The 17,480-nt window shown below is 38.3% G+C and overlaps 1 protein-coding gene across 12 annotated transcripts in view; it reads right to left on the bottom strand.

Annotated features, from left to right (window-relative positions):
- Nucleotides 1–17,480, bottom strand: part of GTDC1 (glycosyltransferase like domain containing 1) — a 523,084-nt gene that overhangs the window by 397,330 nt on the left and 108,274 nt on the right. For 10 of the 12 annotated variants that reach the window (XM_060410062.1, XM_060410058.1, XM_060410059.1 and 7 more), the window contains one exon: nucleotides 8,062–8,265. The exons of 1 other annotated variant lie outside the window; for it this stretch is intronic. In XM_060410062.1, the coding sequence (XP_060266045.1) occupies nucleotides 8,062–8,240 (179 nt within the window). In that variant the 5' untranslated portion in view covers nucleotides 8,241–8,265. Of the gene's footprint in view, nucleotides 1–8,061; nucleotides 8,266–13,712; nucleotides 13,779–17,480 lie in introns of all 12 variants that reach the window. One more of the 12 variants, XM_060410060.1, reaches the window with a different exon arrangement.

Raw genomic sequence — 17,480 nt, 5'->3', positions numbered from 1 at the left:
ATGTACACATATATCCCCTCCTTCTTGGACCTCATTTACCATCTACCCCTGACCAACCCTCCTAAGTCATCACAGAGCACCGAGCTGAGCTCCCTGAGCTATACAGCAACTTCCCACCAGCTATCTATTTTATGCATGGTGGTGTATATATGTCAATGCTACTTTCCCAATTTGTTCCACCCTCCTCTTTGTCCTGCCCCCCTATTTACGTGTCCATACTAGGCATCTGTGTCTCTATCAGTTCAGCTGCTCAGACGTGTCTGACTCTTTGCGACCCCATGAACCGCAGCACACCAGGCCTCCCTGTCTATCACCAACTCCCAGAGCCTACCCAAACCCATGTCCATCGAGTCAACAATGCCATCCAACCATCTCATCCTCTGTCATCCCCTTCTCCTCTAGCCTTCAATCTTTCCTAGCATCAGGGTCTTTTCAAATGAGTCAGCTCTTTGCGTCAGATGACCAAAGTATTGGAGTTTCAGCTTCAACATCAGTCCTTCCAATGAACACCCAGGACTGATCTTGCTTAGGATGGACTGGTTAGACCTCCTTGCAGTCCAAGGGACTCTCAAGAGTTCTCCAACACCACAGTTCAAAAGCATCAATTCCTCAGCGATCAGCTTTATTTATAGTCCAACTCTCACATCCATACATGACCACTGGAAAACTATAGCCTTGACTAGACGGACCTTTGTTGGCAAAGTCATGTCTCTGCTTTTTAATATGCTGTCTAGGTTGGTCATAACTTTCCTTCCAAGGAGCAAGCATCTTTTAATTTCATTGCTGCAATGACCATCTGTAGTGATTTTAGAGCCCAGAAAAATAGGTTCATCTGTACCACTTTTCTAGATTCCACATATATACATTAATATAACTTCTTAATACATGCTGATGAAGGGGGTAAAATGGAAAAAAAGCTTGGAAAAGAGCCAAAAGAAAACCAGTCTGGGGGAAATTTTGGGCAAACCACCCTTCCCCCAGCCTTCTCTCAACTACTTATATTCAATCACAGGAATTTCTCCTAAAAAGGGAGTATTAAGTTGTGATGATCAGCATGAGACAGTGAGCAAGGAGAAACACAGGAAAGACTGTTTACAGGAAAAAAATTTACTAAAATAGATGATTATGGTCTTTAGAAAGATAGGATAATGAAAGAGACATGCAGCACTTTTGTGAGCACAAGGCCTCCTGGTTTCTGCCTACAGTTATCCTCATGGGCTGGCTGGTCAGGAGGCTGGCAGGTCTATCACGTGAAAGAACCACAAAGTATAAACTAAGGAAAGATGGAGAAGAATCAGTCATTTACTAAACAGGACAATGTGTCCAAAGTCAGCTTGTTGTTCTTCAGTCACTCAGTCGTGTCCAATGCTTTGCGACCCAATGCACTGCAGCATGCCTGGCTTCCCTGTCCTTCACTATCTCCTGGAGTTTTCTCAAACTCATGTCCATTGAGTTGATGACACCATCCAACCATCCCATCCTCTGTCATCCCCTTCTCCAAGGAAATTGGTGAGCATGAAAGCTTTCCTAAGAGAGATGGCTTAAGAGAAGGGAAGGACGCCAGAACAGCTGCACCACAGCTTCAGGATGTCAGACATCCAGCTCTGTGCTCACCCTACAGAGCTCCCAACGCAAACATATTTCCTTGACTAAGACCTTAATAAAGCAGAAACACCTTCTGCAATAAACAAATGTCAGGAGTGGAAGTACAATGAAAATAAGGAAAAACAACTAGATTAGAAGCGCTCTAAGATTCGATTCACAGTTTCAACTGTTATATAAAAAATAAGCTGTTACTTCTAAAAGCAAAATTATGAAGGTCCTTACTCTACAGCCAAAGCATTTTTAAACAAGTATGACTTTTCATCCACTTAAGGATATTTAGGGAATTTTTTTTTTGCCCTTTTCATTTCCTTCATTAAAAATAATGATTTTCTCTCCTTTGTAAAAGTGGAATAAAACATCTAGTTTGTCTTTCAAAATACAATTGTCAGATTTCAAAAGATTAAACATATGGAAGATTTACCCCACAGATCTTTAAAGTACAGGGTCTGTTTAAACAAAATAATATTGTACATAAAGATGCACTGTTACCTGGGGGCTGTACAGAATCTTAAAAGCGAAATTTTATCTTTAAAATATGCTAGAAGCAGTATTCAAAACATGCACTTGATGTCATACTGTTGTGCTTAGCTCTTTGGAAACAGTGGGTTCACAATGCAGGCTACTAACTATACAAACACTTCTGAATTAGCAGTCAATGGTGAGAATAAACTACGAACTGCATAACAAGAAAACTTTTTTTTCTCCTGCTACTGGAATATTTTACTTCTTGACAGCACTGAAGAAGAAACACAGAGAAAAGCAGAAAAGATACAGTGTGGAAACTCTTCTTTAGGATGCATGTAATATGGTTAATTTCCAGTTTTGCAATGAAGGATGTGCTAGAGTAATTTAAGTGTTAGTCATTCATGTACGTGTTCATGGCTTTGAAAACGAGAGGGGGGCGGGGGGGGGAAGCCAGAGAAAAATAGTGAAACAGAGACTGACTGAATGGCCAGTTATTTGGTTTTCAGTATCACACTATTTTTGTAGCATTGGGTCAGTTATATTTTCAACCTCAAGTCCAAATGGTTTTATACTGTCAATCAGAGGAAAGTTCACTGAAATGAGATATTGTGAACAAAGCCCTAAGCACCATACAAATACTAGAAAGCTGCTGTGTGCACTGCCTAGACACAAGAGCAGACAGGTAGAAAGAAAAAAAGAGAGAGAGAGAGAGACAGAGAGAGAATCCCACAGTTAGGCATTACAGGATATGAAAGCTGGCTGGCTGGGCAACAGTGATGAGGAAAACTCTCGGCCAGTTCTCATAAAATAGAAGAGTCACATATGGGTCGGACTACGGGATGCTGTATCACACCTACTGTCACTATTATTTACACAGTGTCAGAACATCATCCAAACCCCAAGAAGCGCATGCAACTGATGATATAAGGACACTGAGCTGGGCAGTACTGGAATGCTACCTCCCGCCAAGTTTATAAAGCAAGTGGAGAACGTCACAGTATAGCAGTTTGAGGCTAATTTGGGAATGGCAGGCACTGAGCATCCCAAACCAGAACGGTATCTGTCTTCATGAGTCTACCCTATAATTTTAAAAAAGGAAAACCTCACGAGAGGAAAATTCAAATGATGAGTGACTTCTACAGCTAAAAGCTAGAGAGACGAGCTCCAAAGGAGAAAATTCTCCTAACAGTTAATACGTTTGAAAAATTAGACAAAGTGGATAATTTCTTAGAAAAGCATAACTTGTTAACACCTCACTCAAAATGAAATGGAAAATCTGAATGGAATTATAATCATTAAAGATACTGTCACATTAACTAAAAAATCTCCCCATTAATAGACAGGGACTGGGTCCCCGTGCAGGTCGGTTTACACCAGGGCTACCTTGCCTCTTTCAGACTTGTGTTACATGACAAAAGTGCTCAGTTTTGTAGGTTTTCTGTTTCTTGTAGCCATACAAATCCTAACTGGTATTGATTATCACTATGATTTTTCCTTTCTCTACTCCTAACCATTGAACCTGGAAAGATTTTTCATCTTCATTTTATACATACATACATACATATATATACATACATATATATATACATACATATATATATATATATATATATATATATATTTGTTGTTGTTGCTTAGTCATTGAGTCATATCCAACACTTTTGTGATCTCACCAGGCCCCCCTGTCAATGGGATTTCCCAGGCAAGAACACTGGAGTGGGTTGCCATTTCATTATACAGGGGATCTTCCCAACCCAGAGGTCAAACCTATATCTCCTGCTTGGCAGGCGAATTATTTACCACTGAGCCACAAGGGAAGCCCATATGCTTGTGTGTGTGTGTGTGTGTGTGTGTGTGTGTGTGTGTGTGTGTGTGTGTGTGTGCTTTCAATTTCACTATTTTTTGTTCTTTTTATTTTTCCTTCCCAGTACTATGCCTAGATTCAAGTAAGAGGGGCCCTACCCTCCGTCGGCCATAAGCTTTAGAAAGTTCTAAACGTCACAATTTAAAAAATAATAATAATAAATCTAATTATTAAAGATGATGTGGCTTTGTCACTTTAGATGCAACCCACATTGTGACATGCAGTATGTTCACTATGACTCAGTTCTGTTTTTTAGTATCCACAATAATTTCTTCTGTGACCCACGAATTATTTAGAATTATGCTTTTATTTCCTGGCTTACAGGGTTTGGGAGGAATCTTTCTTAATGATTTCTCTAGTGTTCACACTTCAGAATGATTTCATCTGAGGGGCGATGGAAGGTTGCTTGGGGCGTGCAGCCCACAGCTGCTTCTGCAGGCAAAGGGCTGATGAGACCGATGGCAGGAAGCTGACCACGGCGCACGCGGCAGGAGACAGGAGGAGGGGAGTGGGTGGGGCACCAACAGCCTCTGCTCCACTGATCGCCAAGCAACTATCTTCATTCATTTCCAGTGCACTCTTCCACTGTTCCATTCTTAGAACCTCCTTTCTTGGTACAAAAGATAGCATCCAATAACACTGTCTGTCACCTTACCTTTGGTCCCTTGTCTTGGAGAGGTTCCGATAAGAGGATATGGAAAGCTTCCTAATTCAGGTTAACTCTGCCCAACATTTCAAGAATGTAACATATAACAACTCAGTTAACCTGTCCCCTTTATGAAAACTAAGCAACCACAGCTTCAAAGCTAGGTGATCACTCTAATTTCCACAACCCTCTACTGTTCCTCTCTCACTGTGCTCGCTATGAACTTAAAAGGAAATATATTTCATTTTACAAAATACATCTATATGCTTTAGCCAGAGAGGGTTTTCAGAGAACTAAGGAGTTACAGCCTCACAGCCCTTCATCAGACATTGTTGACAGCCCAGGTGTTTCGTCCTCCAGCTATCACCTCCCAGTTGTAGAGATCATAACCGCAGTCAAACACAGAGAAGGGGAGATGGCTTTCTCTTTTTATTTAACAACAACAACAAAAAAATACTTAGTTGGAAGAAACCCCAAAAGTCATCTACTTAAATCAAAATTTGCCAGAATCCAGCACTAGCTTCAAAGGAAAGCCTGGACAATCTGCCAGAGAACGGGATCATCACGATGACTTAGGTCTGTCAAGCTTCACTCCCAAGTGCTGGGTACTTAGCCACCCCAAAGAAAACTGATTCTGTCAACAAGGAAGAAGGGTGGTTAAGTGGGCAATGATCAGTATCTGCTACAATACCTCAGATGGAATTAAACTATATATAATGGTAAGCATCAGAGAGTGAACAAAAAACGATTTTAAGAGTGATCCTTTCAGTTTAGTAAAGATGCTGCAGAAGGAAAAAAGAATGAAATATCTTTGATGCCTACTCTAGGTATATTTTAAGAAAGTAGAAATTGCTTGATCCTGGGACAAATGACTCATACATTTCAGAACATGAAATTGAGGCCCATCCTCAGAAACATTTTTCTGCATTCTGTGAAGTTTCCAGAAGGCAAAGCTTTAATATAACCTAATAATTACCAAACTACTCTTGAGAAAAATAAACCACGGAGCTTTTGTAATCTGTAATAAAAATTAAACAGCTCTAAATGTGAATCATGATGTATTCCTTTCGTCGTCAAGATAAAGCAAAATCGAACTGATTAATTAGGCTGGTGAATTTATTTTTTTACTAATAAAATATTACCCAGATAACAAGCTTATAAAAACAATGACTACATGTACAGATGTTAAAAAAAAAATAACCTGTGTACCTACATTCCAGGTCTTTCTCATCAGATACATTCTTACTAGTTAAGAGTAGTTTTTGCCTAGTATGCAATATTGGTGCTTACTCATTTTATCTTTATGAATTTTGGTGATTTCATTTGACAAATGTATAAACAGAGGGAGCAAACAGAAATCAAGACGATTTCGTATCTTTAAAAGTCTCTAGAGAGATCAGATTTATCTGGTATAACAAAATGTCATTCTTGCACTTCAATCTAGAGTTGAGTGAGCATATTTTTTTAACTCAGTGTAAGTTTGCAAGCTGCTGCTATTTTTCTAAAAGTGTTCAAAAAGGTTATTTGGTAAACAGTAGATAAGTTAACCCTAGTCAAATATAACTGTAAGTTAGACTAGTGAGGTATATTTTTTAGTGAAGTCTGATTAGGTTAATAAGTATCATTAACTGCAGCTTAAATGGTTGAGCTTGAAAGACCACAGATACCGCTGATAGGACCTGGAGCTTATGGCTATCAGAAAGTAAAACTCTACATTATCATATTCCAAAAACCTACCACCCAAATAAGACTGCTTCAAAAACCAATATGATGTTCATACTCAAATGCTTCAGACCTCAAACAGTGGGAAAGCCATGCACACAGAAGTGTTTGTCTGCATGCTAGCCATACACATATATTTTTGATACAATAATTCCATCCAGAAATACTGCATAATCAAAATGAAATCTAATAGCAGATAGAAAAATGGTTCATTTCAATGTTCAAATCACTGTACAAATGTATCGTATCATTTGGTACATATGAATGTATTACATCAAATGGTAATGTTAAATGAAAATGTGCCATAAAGCCAACCTGATCACTTGACCTTAAGTAATATAATGGAAATGGTGCTGCAAAAACACAATTAAATGAGATGTGAAAGCAACTATAAACAGTCAGATCTTAACACAGCAATAGGCTTGTCACTGCCCTTAAGATTTTTTATCGATACATGCATTGAAATTTCTAATACTACTAGTGAATCTACAATACTCATTTGGTGACACCACAATATTAAACATTTAATTATGTAAGGAAAAATACACTTTAGATTAGAAGAATACAAAATTCTCAACACGCCCCCAAACAGTTTTTACCTTTAAATTCCAAGCAACATGGCTTGAGCGTTCACTGCTGTTTCATCCGACAATCTGAATTCTCAGAGGTGATGCATGGCTTTCATACACCAAATGGGCTATTTTCTGAATCCCCCAAATTACTACTAAGAACAGCAACCTACATTTAAATCTCAAGCTGCTCTCTCCCTTGTCACTGCTCCACCCTACAAGCAGCAGCAGATGGATATGGCTGCTGAAGCCAAGGTGGGCATTGCAGCTTGCAATATGCCCTCACTCTAACAACCTGTCTCGAACTCCATTCATTATCAGTCTGGCACTCCTCACTACTGCCGACATCAATGTAGCCCTACACAGAAGGGTCCAGAGTGGTAAGAACATCGGATATGTAAACCACAGTAGGATAATCATCTACTACTTAACCATCAAGAGACACATGGCAATAGGGATGTTCCAGAGGGATTTCATTCTACTTGTTTCCTTAAAATGGAATCAGTAGTTCCCATTCAGATTTTCAGTGTGTCTCATGAGACTTTCTAATAGGTCCCCCTAGTTCCCACTGCCTAGCGATACAAAATTCAAAACTGAGATCTGTGTCCCCTATCTGTGTCCCCAGATCTATTCATCCTTCCAGAGTAAGCAAAGGTGACCGACTCTATAAAGTGACCTCCAATTTGTCACAGCTGAAGTCGACTTCTCCCCTTTTCATACTCTCACAGCACCTGCATATCCATCTCTAACTGAACAGTCTTTAAAAACCTGTAAGAGTCATATTCATGTTGGTCATATCCATCTTCCAACCTTGGCTCCTAGTACCGAGCAGACACCCTAAAACAGCACACTCACTCAAAGAGGTATGAGAGGTTATGGAAGTGAGAAAAAAACAAGTATGCACAAGATCAACTCTCATCTCAGGCCAAAATAATGTCATCATACACCCACACGTGCATGTGCTAAAAGGACAAGACAAATGAGAAGAGGCATGTAGGGTCTAAACGAGGCCACATTCCTCAGAATGTCAACGTACCCGGCTGCTCTGCTGTCTCTACAGGAATAGCTACTGCAGTCATACTGACCAATTACACAGTTGGAGGAAATCTCACAGAGGCTAACAGAGTCACAGGCTCCTTAGAACAGGTGCATTTGAAACAGGCTGGAGACACAGCCTGGGCTTTAATTACCTGTAATGCCCACTGGCGGGAATATTCTGAGAGAAGTACAAAGCTGATGTCCTTGCTCTCCAGTGCCATTTCTTTGCAGGCAGGGTATACAGGACAGAGTCTTCTAACTCTTCTTGAAGCAGATCCACCAGCTGTTTATGGGACCCACCATAGAATGCCTCAATGATGAGAATACTCATTGGCCCTTTCAAACCTTCACAGATCCTAGATATTAAGAAAAAAAAAATTCAAACATAAATATATGTATGTATAACTGCTTTAAAATGAGTATGTTCAAATATTACATCGAAAGCAAATAAAATCATTTACAGACACATTTTTAAACAGGTTTATTCTATTTTATGGTATCTTCCCTTTTTTAGTATTTATTTATTTTTGGCTGCATCAAATCTTAGTTGTGACATGTGGGATCTTTCATTGAGGTATATAGGCTTCTCCCTCGTTCTGGCATGTGGGCTCAGGTAACCTGCAGCATGTGGGATTTTAGTTCCCCCAAAACAGGATCAAACCCACGCCACCTGCACCAGAAGCTGGACTCCCAACCAGGGAAGCCCTTGTTCCACTTTTTTTAAAAATATGTAACACGAGATTTGTATTTGGGAATCAATATTTGTATACCATTTATGTTCATAAGAGGAAAGAAAGATGGCTAATTTTTTTGATTTCTGTTTTCTTCATGTCCTAAGATTACTTCCAAATGACTCAGTTTCTTCTCCTATCCCAGGAAGTTTAAAATCCCCTCCTACTTTGATGTCTCATTTCCTGGATGGAATGGTTGTGAACCTGACTCAGTAACCTCAGCACTACCTTGGCCTACAGTTCTATCTGGACTTGGACAGTCACTGAACTCATGTCCTAACTAAGACTGCCACCACACTAGCCCTGCATTTGTATGGCCCATTCCAGTTCAGGAATTCTCTGATTCTGGAACTCTCATGTTAATCCATCTATCAATTCATCAGCTACCAGTGCCTCCAATGAATCCAGATTTAGAAGAATACACACTCATACTCAAATATCAACTCTCTAGTCTTAAAAATCTCTAGGATACACAATTTCTTGAGACACTTGGCCACTTCCTCACTATTGTCAATATCCCACCCCCAAAGGAAGATGGAAAAAATAGGGTAAAGCTACATGCTTATGAACACCAAAGTTTCTACAATCTTTCTTTAAACAACAAAAGCATTAAGAGCGATAATTAACACTGCTACTAAAGATGTGGAAAATTTTCATCACAAAGAACTGGCAGTCAAGCAACTTTTTACTTTAATAATACGACTTTTGCTAATGTGCTCAGTGAAATAAAAATATATGTATGAATATAAAAACTTATATATGCATTTCAAATTACATGCTATTTCGTATAAGAAATAAACTAGAAATATCACTCAGTATATAACAACTACATTGTTTAAAAAATATTCCATGTTTGAATTCTCTTTTATGACTTAAGTAAACACCATTCATTAAGCAGCATATTGCTTTCCATAATAATGCTGCTGCACAAAATTATTAGTCCCAAAAACTCAATGATGATCCTAAGAAAACTGTGCTTTACCTTGCTCAGCCAAGGCAATGTCTGCTTAAATCGAATTTCAAAGCAGAAAGTCTCAAATGGTTCTCAAAGAAATAACTGAAGTGAAAAATCTTATTTCTTGATATCTAAATCATCCAACGAGCATTTTGGGGGAAGACATACAAACGTATTTCACTTATATGCAAAATAAGGAAGCAGTGTTCCTCACGTGGGAAAGGCATGAATCCTTAGGTCAGGATGATACAGGTTCGAAGGTAAGCTGTCACATCCTAGCTATATGATCTTGAGCAAGTTACCTAACACTGCAGGACTTAGTCTCACGTTCTCTAAAATGAGGATAATAGTACTAACCTCAGAGATGTGTTGCAAGGATAAAATTGAAGCACAGTGCCTGACAAACAGTAATTAGGTACTTCCCAACCAGCACCCCACTCCACCCCCCGCCTCTGCACCACAACCAACCCCACCACCACCTCCCCAGATATTAGGCTAAACCAGCTTGGGGGTGTGTGTGTGTGTTCGCACGCGCGCGTGTGTGTTAGTTACTCAGTCATGTCCAATTCTTTGCGACTCCATGGACTATAGCCTACCAGGCTCCCCTGGTCCATGGGATTCTCCAGGCCAAGAATACTAGAGTGGGTTCCAATCCCTTCTTCAGGGGACTTTCCTAACTCAGGGATCTAACTCAGGGTCTCTTGCATCCAGGCAGACTCTTTACATCTGAGCCACCAGGGAACTTCAGGAGTAAAGATAGAATCCTCCAGCATTTTAAAATCAGTTCTTTTCAATCACAGCTCCCTATTCACCAAGGAAAGGAGAATAGGCAATTGAAAGGCAGTGGATGTTAGCTTCAGTGGATTAGATTTGATAGAGTACATGAAGACCTATGGACAGAGGTTCGTGACATTGTACAGGAGACAAACATCAAGACCATTTTCAAGAAAAAGAAATGGAAAAAGGCAAAATGGTTGTCTGAGGAGGCCTTATAAATAGCTGAGAAAAGCAGAGAAGCAAAAAGCAAAGGAGAAAAGAAAAGATACACCCATTTGAATGAAGAGTTCCAAACAATAGCAAGGAGAGATAAGAAAGCCTTCCTATGTGATCAATGTAAAGAAAAAGAGGAAAACAATAAAATGGGAAAGACTAGAGATTTCTTCAGGAAAATTAGAGATACCAAGGGAACATTTCATGCAAAGACGGGCACAATTAAGGATAGAAATGGTATGGACCTAACTAACGTAGAAGATATTAACAGGAGCTGGCAAGAATACACAGAAGAACTATACAAACAAGATCTTCATGACCCAGATAACCAGGATGTGTGATTACTCACCTAGAGCCAGACATCCTGGAGTCTGAAGTCAAGTGGGCCTTAGGAAGCATCACTACAAACAAAGCTAGTGGAGGTGATGGAATTACAGCTGAGCTATTTCAAATCCTAAAAGATGATTCTGTGAAAGTGCTGTACTCACTATGCCAGCAAATTTGGAAAACTCAGCAGTGGCCACAAGACTGGAAAAGGTCAGTTTTCATTCCAATCCCAAAGAAAGGCAATGCCAAAGAGTGCTCAAACTACCAACCAATTGCACTCATGTCACACGCTGGCAGCGTAATCCTAAAAATTCTCCAAGCAAGGTTTCAACAATACATGAACTAAGAAATTCTACATGTTCAAGCTGGTTTTAGAAAAGGCAGAGGAACCAGAGATCAAATTGCCAACATCCGTTGGATCACACAAAAAGCAAGAGAATTTCAAAAAAACGTCTACTTCTGCTTTATTGACTACACCAAAACCTTTGATTTTGTGGATCACAACAAACTGTGGAAAATTCTTAAAGAGATAAGAAGATCAGATCACATTACCTGCCTTCTGAGAAAACTGTATGCAGGTCAAGAAGCAAAGGTTAGAACCAGACATGGAACAAAGGACTGGTTCCAAATTGGGAAAGGAGTACGTCAAGGCTGTATATTGTCACCCTGCTTGTTTAACTTATATGCAGAGTACATTATGTGAAATGCTGGGCTGGATGAAGCACAAGCTGGAATCAAGATTGCCAGAAGAAATATCAATAACCTCAGAGACGCAGATGACACCACCATTATAGCAGAAAGCAAAGAGGAACCAGAGTCTCTTGATGAGGGTGAAAGAGGAGAAACAGTTTTTTGGACTCTGTGGGAGAGGGAGAAGGTGGGATGATTTGGGAGAATAGCATTGAAACATGTATAATATCGTATAAGAAACGAATCACCAGTCTAGGTTCGATGCAGGATACAGGATGCTTGGGGCTGGTGCACTGGGATGACCCAGAGAGATGGTATGGGAAGGGAGGTGGGAGGGGCGTTCAGGATTGGGAACACGTGGCAGATTCATGTTGATGTATAGCAAAACCAATACAGTATTGTAAAATAAAGTAAAATTTTAAAAAATATTTTTTAAAAAAGCTGACTTGAAACTCAACATTCAAAAAATTAATATCATGGCATCTGGTCCCATCACTTCATGGCCAATAGATGGGGAAACAATGGAAAGAGTGGCAGACTATTTTTGGGGGCTCCAAAATCACTGCAGATGGTGACTGCAGCCATGAAGTTAAAAGATGCTTGCTCCTTGGAAGGAAAACTATGACCAATCTAGACAGCACATTAAGAAGTAGAGACATTACTTTGCCAACAAAGGTCTGTCTAGTCAAGGCTATGGTTTTTCCAGTGGTCATGTATGGATGTGAGAGTTGGACTGTGAAGAAAGCTGAGCACCGAAGAATTGATGCTTTTAAGTGTGGTGTTGGAGAAGACTCTTGAGAGTCTCTTGGACTGCAAGAAGATGCAACCAGCCCATCCTAAAGGAAATCAGTCCTTAATGTTCATTGTAAGGACTGATGCTGAAGCTGAAACTCCAATACCTTGGCCACCTGATAGGAAGAACTGACTCCTTGCAAAAGACCCTGATGCTGGGAAAGACTGAATGCAGAAGGAGAAGGGGACAACAGAGGATGAGCTGGTTGGATTGCATCACTGACTCAATGGAAATGAGTTTGAGCAAGCTCCAGGAGTTGGTGATGGACAGGGAAGCCTGGCGTGCTGTAGTCCCTGGGGCTGCAAAGAGTCAGACATGACTGAGTGACTGAACTTAACTGAACTGGGTGTTAACCACTCCTCTTCAGCAGCTTGTATTTCAAATATGAATTTGAGAGTACTGCAGATTGTGTGAGCAAGAAGTAAGCTCAGAGACTGAGCTATGCAGCTTAATTTTTTCAGGTTCACCTGTATGATGCTGTACACAGTACATAATAAACAGCCTCCAAAGTTTAACAAAATGGTCACCCTTCAAATGATTGAAACTTCTAGAAGGCAAAAGAGAAACCAATGAAAGGCAGTTTTTAAAATATCAAGATTTTCAAGAAAAAATACAAGCAGTTTAACATTAACTTGCTTACTGCATCATATGATATATATCTACTATCTTGCTTTATTTCCTCTGACTAGTCACACTAAGGTGTATATGCTTAAAAGGTCTCTAAGAGTTTCTTATAAAAATGACCTGAGATACTTCCCCAAGTGATAGAAGGTGATATAAACCACTCCAGAGAATATTCCACTCATATAATCTCAAAGCAACATTAATATTCGGGAAAAAAAAGCATTCTGATTCTTCATTACGCTGCCCTTTTCCATGATTAATCTAGAGCATGTATCATGCCCTGCAGTTACAGATGTTTCTTATGGGTCTGAATCATGAGTTATCTGCAAACCATCAGCCACTGTGGAGGCAGTGCGTGTAGGTGCCGCTGCAGATTCAAGACAGTCAGTAAGCAGAACTGAACATCAAGCATGTGGGAGGTTGAAAAATAGAAAAGGGGAAAAAGATTATAGTTATAGTAGATTTCCGCCCCTTTAATAGCTCAGTTAGAAGAGTGAAATGTACAGGTTTGACCTAGCGTTTACTGAAACATTCTTCTAGTGGCCAAAGGGTGTGCCTGCACTTGGGGTATTTTTCGAGGGAAAGTAACTATGTCCTACCATCTCTGAAAACTATACTTAGTGGCTTTGATTCATGGAAATTTGTTCTGCTTGTTTTGTGGAGACAGACATATCCTGGCAGTTCCCCACTTACTTCTACTGCAATGTTTGCGGCAAGAAGAAAATATGTTCTTCCCTTATAGTCTTCTTTAAGCACAACCTGGCAGAAAGATGATTCCCATTAGGTGCAAGCAAAAGAGGGGAAGCTGATTTTTAAACATAAGATTCAAACCAAATGTCATTATAGCACATTAAAGAACAGCTCAAATACTTTCACTGTGCTTGTTTTGTTTTAGAAACACTGCTGGAAACACATGAGCAGTAGTTTAAAAAAAAAAAAAAACACCATGTTAAAAAAGAATCTTTGCTGTTATGCTGGAATTTACTAAAAGATAAAGGGAGTATACCATTTACCCATTTTAGCAATAATCTCAGAAAACTACAAATGGTCACCCTGACACTAGAGGTGCTTATGAGCACACCAGGGAAGTAATATAGACAATTCTGCACCTATAGCAACGGCTACAGGAGAGTGAGTGAGTGGGAGCAGAAGTAACAGGGCCTCAACACTGAAAGTCCTTGCTCCAGAGGATGAGAGGGTTCCCTCCATGGCAGGAGGCTGTGATCAGGGATTTGCCAAAAGATGCTGGTGAGCCTACAGGTAGCCAAATGTCTTACTGAGGTGCATGGATTTATGAATCCATTAAAGTATTAGTACAGGTACTACCACAGATGATAAGCCCTGAAACAATTAAACGGAGTAAGTATATCAAAATTATGAGTGCGGTATTTTAAAAGGAAGAAACCAACAAACAAAAAACTTCCTACACTGGAGAATAAACACCAAACAGAAAGCCCATGTCCTTTCTACATGACACTAGAATGATGATATTTTATGAGTAAATAGACAATCTGTTCATACCTAAAAGAGCATGAAAAATGTCTCAGATAAGTTTTTAACAACTTTTAAGTTTTCCTGCTTAAATAAGTAGGCATTCAGTTCTGGGGAAAAAAAAAAACCTCATCTTCAGCATATTTTATCCCCTAGTGACACCAGATGAATGAGAATCTGCTACACTATTAAAGCTTTATGAAAATTTAATTCATTATCAATACTATGATTTAATGATACATGGTTAAATGCTAAATATTAAATTAGCAATATAAAATGAGTCAAAGTGATAGCTTGGACATAGGAATTTTAAACCACTTCAAGTTTTATTTAAGATCATCACAGGTCAAAATGATCTGAGAATTACCTACCTTTCAAAAAATTTACATTCACAATTAAGAATGTAAGGGAATACAAAATGAAAAATTACGATAGTATTTCATATAAATATTTTGACCAAAATGAAAAGGTGCCATTAGAGTCATCCCAATTAAAAATAATAATGCATTGATAAAATCACCAAGAACAAAAGTAGCCTGAAACCAATGCTGTGAATATTTTAAAATTTGTATTAAAAACTTTTGTCATCATACCTGCATTTATTTTAAGCTTGACCCAATTTCTTTATTCACTAAGCCATGATCACTTTCAAGGTGAGCTACATTTCTGTCTACCTCCTCCAGCAGTTACAACTGCTGTGGTAGAGTCTTTTTGTTGTTGTTGCTTTTAACAGTAATAGCTAAAGGAAATTTGCAATATGCCACTGACATCGAAAAAGATGTACTATGTATAAATATCTCATGTGGATTTTTAAAAACTAAACCTAAGTCACATTAGAATCCCATAACTAGCCCTTATATATGATATCAGTGCAGTTACCTATAATACTCAAATAATTTTCCAACCAAATACCAAGTAACAATTTTAAATCAGAGGACCTGTTGTATTAAAATATTCCACAGACACCTTAGCACTATTAGCTGTGGGAAGGTATGGTTTCAGTGATGAGGGTTTTAACGGTTTTAATCCCACACACATGAGAAATTGATTCCACAGGCTAATCCACATATGGCTTAATACCTTAAACTTCAATCAACTGCTGGAAATATATTTTCTATTTGCCTATACACAGTATTTGGAAAGTTGAGCTTGGCAGAGCAAATAGAGAGAGCTTAAACACAAAATGGAGTACATTGAGGAAAGTAGAATTTGAGTCAGATTTCCCAGTAGATTATCAGAGATTTACCTGGTATTTTCTAACTGACCCTTTCCCTTCTTCCCTTCTGAACCTCCTCCACCTACCAACTACAACACAACCAAGTTCTATTTAAAAAGCAACCAGTAACCCAGCAGAGTAAAATAGGGTAGCACTAAGAAAAAAGTTCATGCTACTTTCCAGCCCACTCACTTATTTTAATGATTCATCAGGGAAACCCCGGTTGTTAAAATATACCTGAAATCTCATTAAATAGCAAAATAAAAAATAAAGAGCATGAAAAGATTTCTGCTTTGAAACATGTCATCAATGATTCCCTTAAGAGAACCTATTAAGGGAAATATGCAGTAAAAATATATTTTTGCTATTGAATAAAAGTTTCCTCAAAGTATTATAGAACATTCTATTATCACATTGGGGGTGGGGGAGGAAAGAGACAAGGATAAATGGATCCTATGAAAAAGTTATTTTTTTTAATTTCATAAAAGTCATTCATAGCAAATATATCCTAACTTCTAAAGCCTCAATGTAATCTCTGAAGACTGATAAATAATCAGACATCAAATGCAGTGCAAAAAACTTGCAATCCTAAAATTATAGGCACTGATAATATTATACATAAATAAAGAAAAGTCTGACTAACAGTAAGGCATGAAATCCGATCTTGAGCATTAGTTTGAACTGAAAATAATGTACAACAGAAACTGATCATTATTTCATTATTTGATCATGGGGCATACGGCCTAACATTTATAATAACTTGTACACGACTGTGTATTTAAATAACAACCTTTTTTTTCTAAGCCTTAAATTCATACTGAAAAAGATGTGGCAGAAAATTCTATTCCCCCACAAGGCTACGGATATTCTAATTCCATCAACTCTGACTTTTGTTTCTTGTTGTGGTAACTAAGTGAGGATTTATGCACCCGAAGCAAAATTTGGTAAGATTTATATGCTACACCATTTGTGAGACAATCTAAAGCTATTTTCAAGCATGCTGTTCCAAATATATGATTTGCAATGATCTTTTAACACATGCTCTTTTAAAATTATAATCTTATATGCATATATGGCTATTTAATTTTCCATGACAAATATTTTCATTCTTTCTAGATTTGGGATTTAACTTTCTGCTCAAAAATATCCATTACTTATGCCATGACTTGGATTAACACAAAATCTTGGTTATAACTATCAGTATCAAATGCAAATGCAACAAGTACCTACCCGTAGCAACATTATGATTTATTATCCACTTATTTTCACACATATATAATTTCCACTAACAACTATATGTGTGTGTGTATATATATATGTATGTATATGAATATATATTACAAGTTCATTACCTTATATTTTTTAAAGTTATATTCAACATTATATAGCAAAATTATAACTTTGAAAATTTTTCTGAGTATACTGGTTTAATTCTACTTACAAAATACTAACCTTCTTGCAATTTTTCATTGCTATCAATTTCATGAATAACTTTAAACTATAAAACCAGCAATGAATTAGTTCTACTGAATACTAAGATTTTTTTCAATTTGCTGACATTTTAAAATGTGGCAGCAAATTTATGAATCAATAGAATATTTTATACCAGAAAATTATCTCATCACTCATTTGAACTATTGCATTACCCTTTTAACTGGGTCTCCATGCCACCACGTAATCTGGTTCCCAACACACCATTGTCCAGAATCCAGCCACAAATAATCATCCAAAATGCAAATCTGGTCATGAAGTGA

This window comes from Ovis aries, chromosome 2, assembly GCF_016772045.2.
Source record: "Ovis aries strain OAR_USU_Benz2616 breed Rambouillet chromosome 2, ARS-UI_Ramb_v3.0, whole genome shotgun sequence".
NCBI lineage: Eukaryota > Metazoa > Chordata > Mammalia > Artiodactyla > Bovidae > Ovis > Ovis aries.
This window is presented reverse-complemented; position numbering and strand designations above follow the sequence as displayed.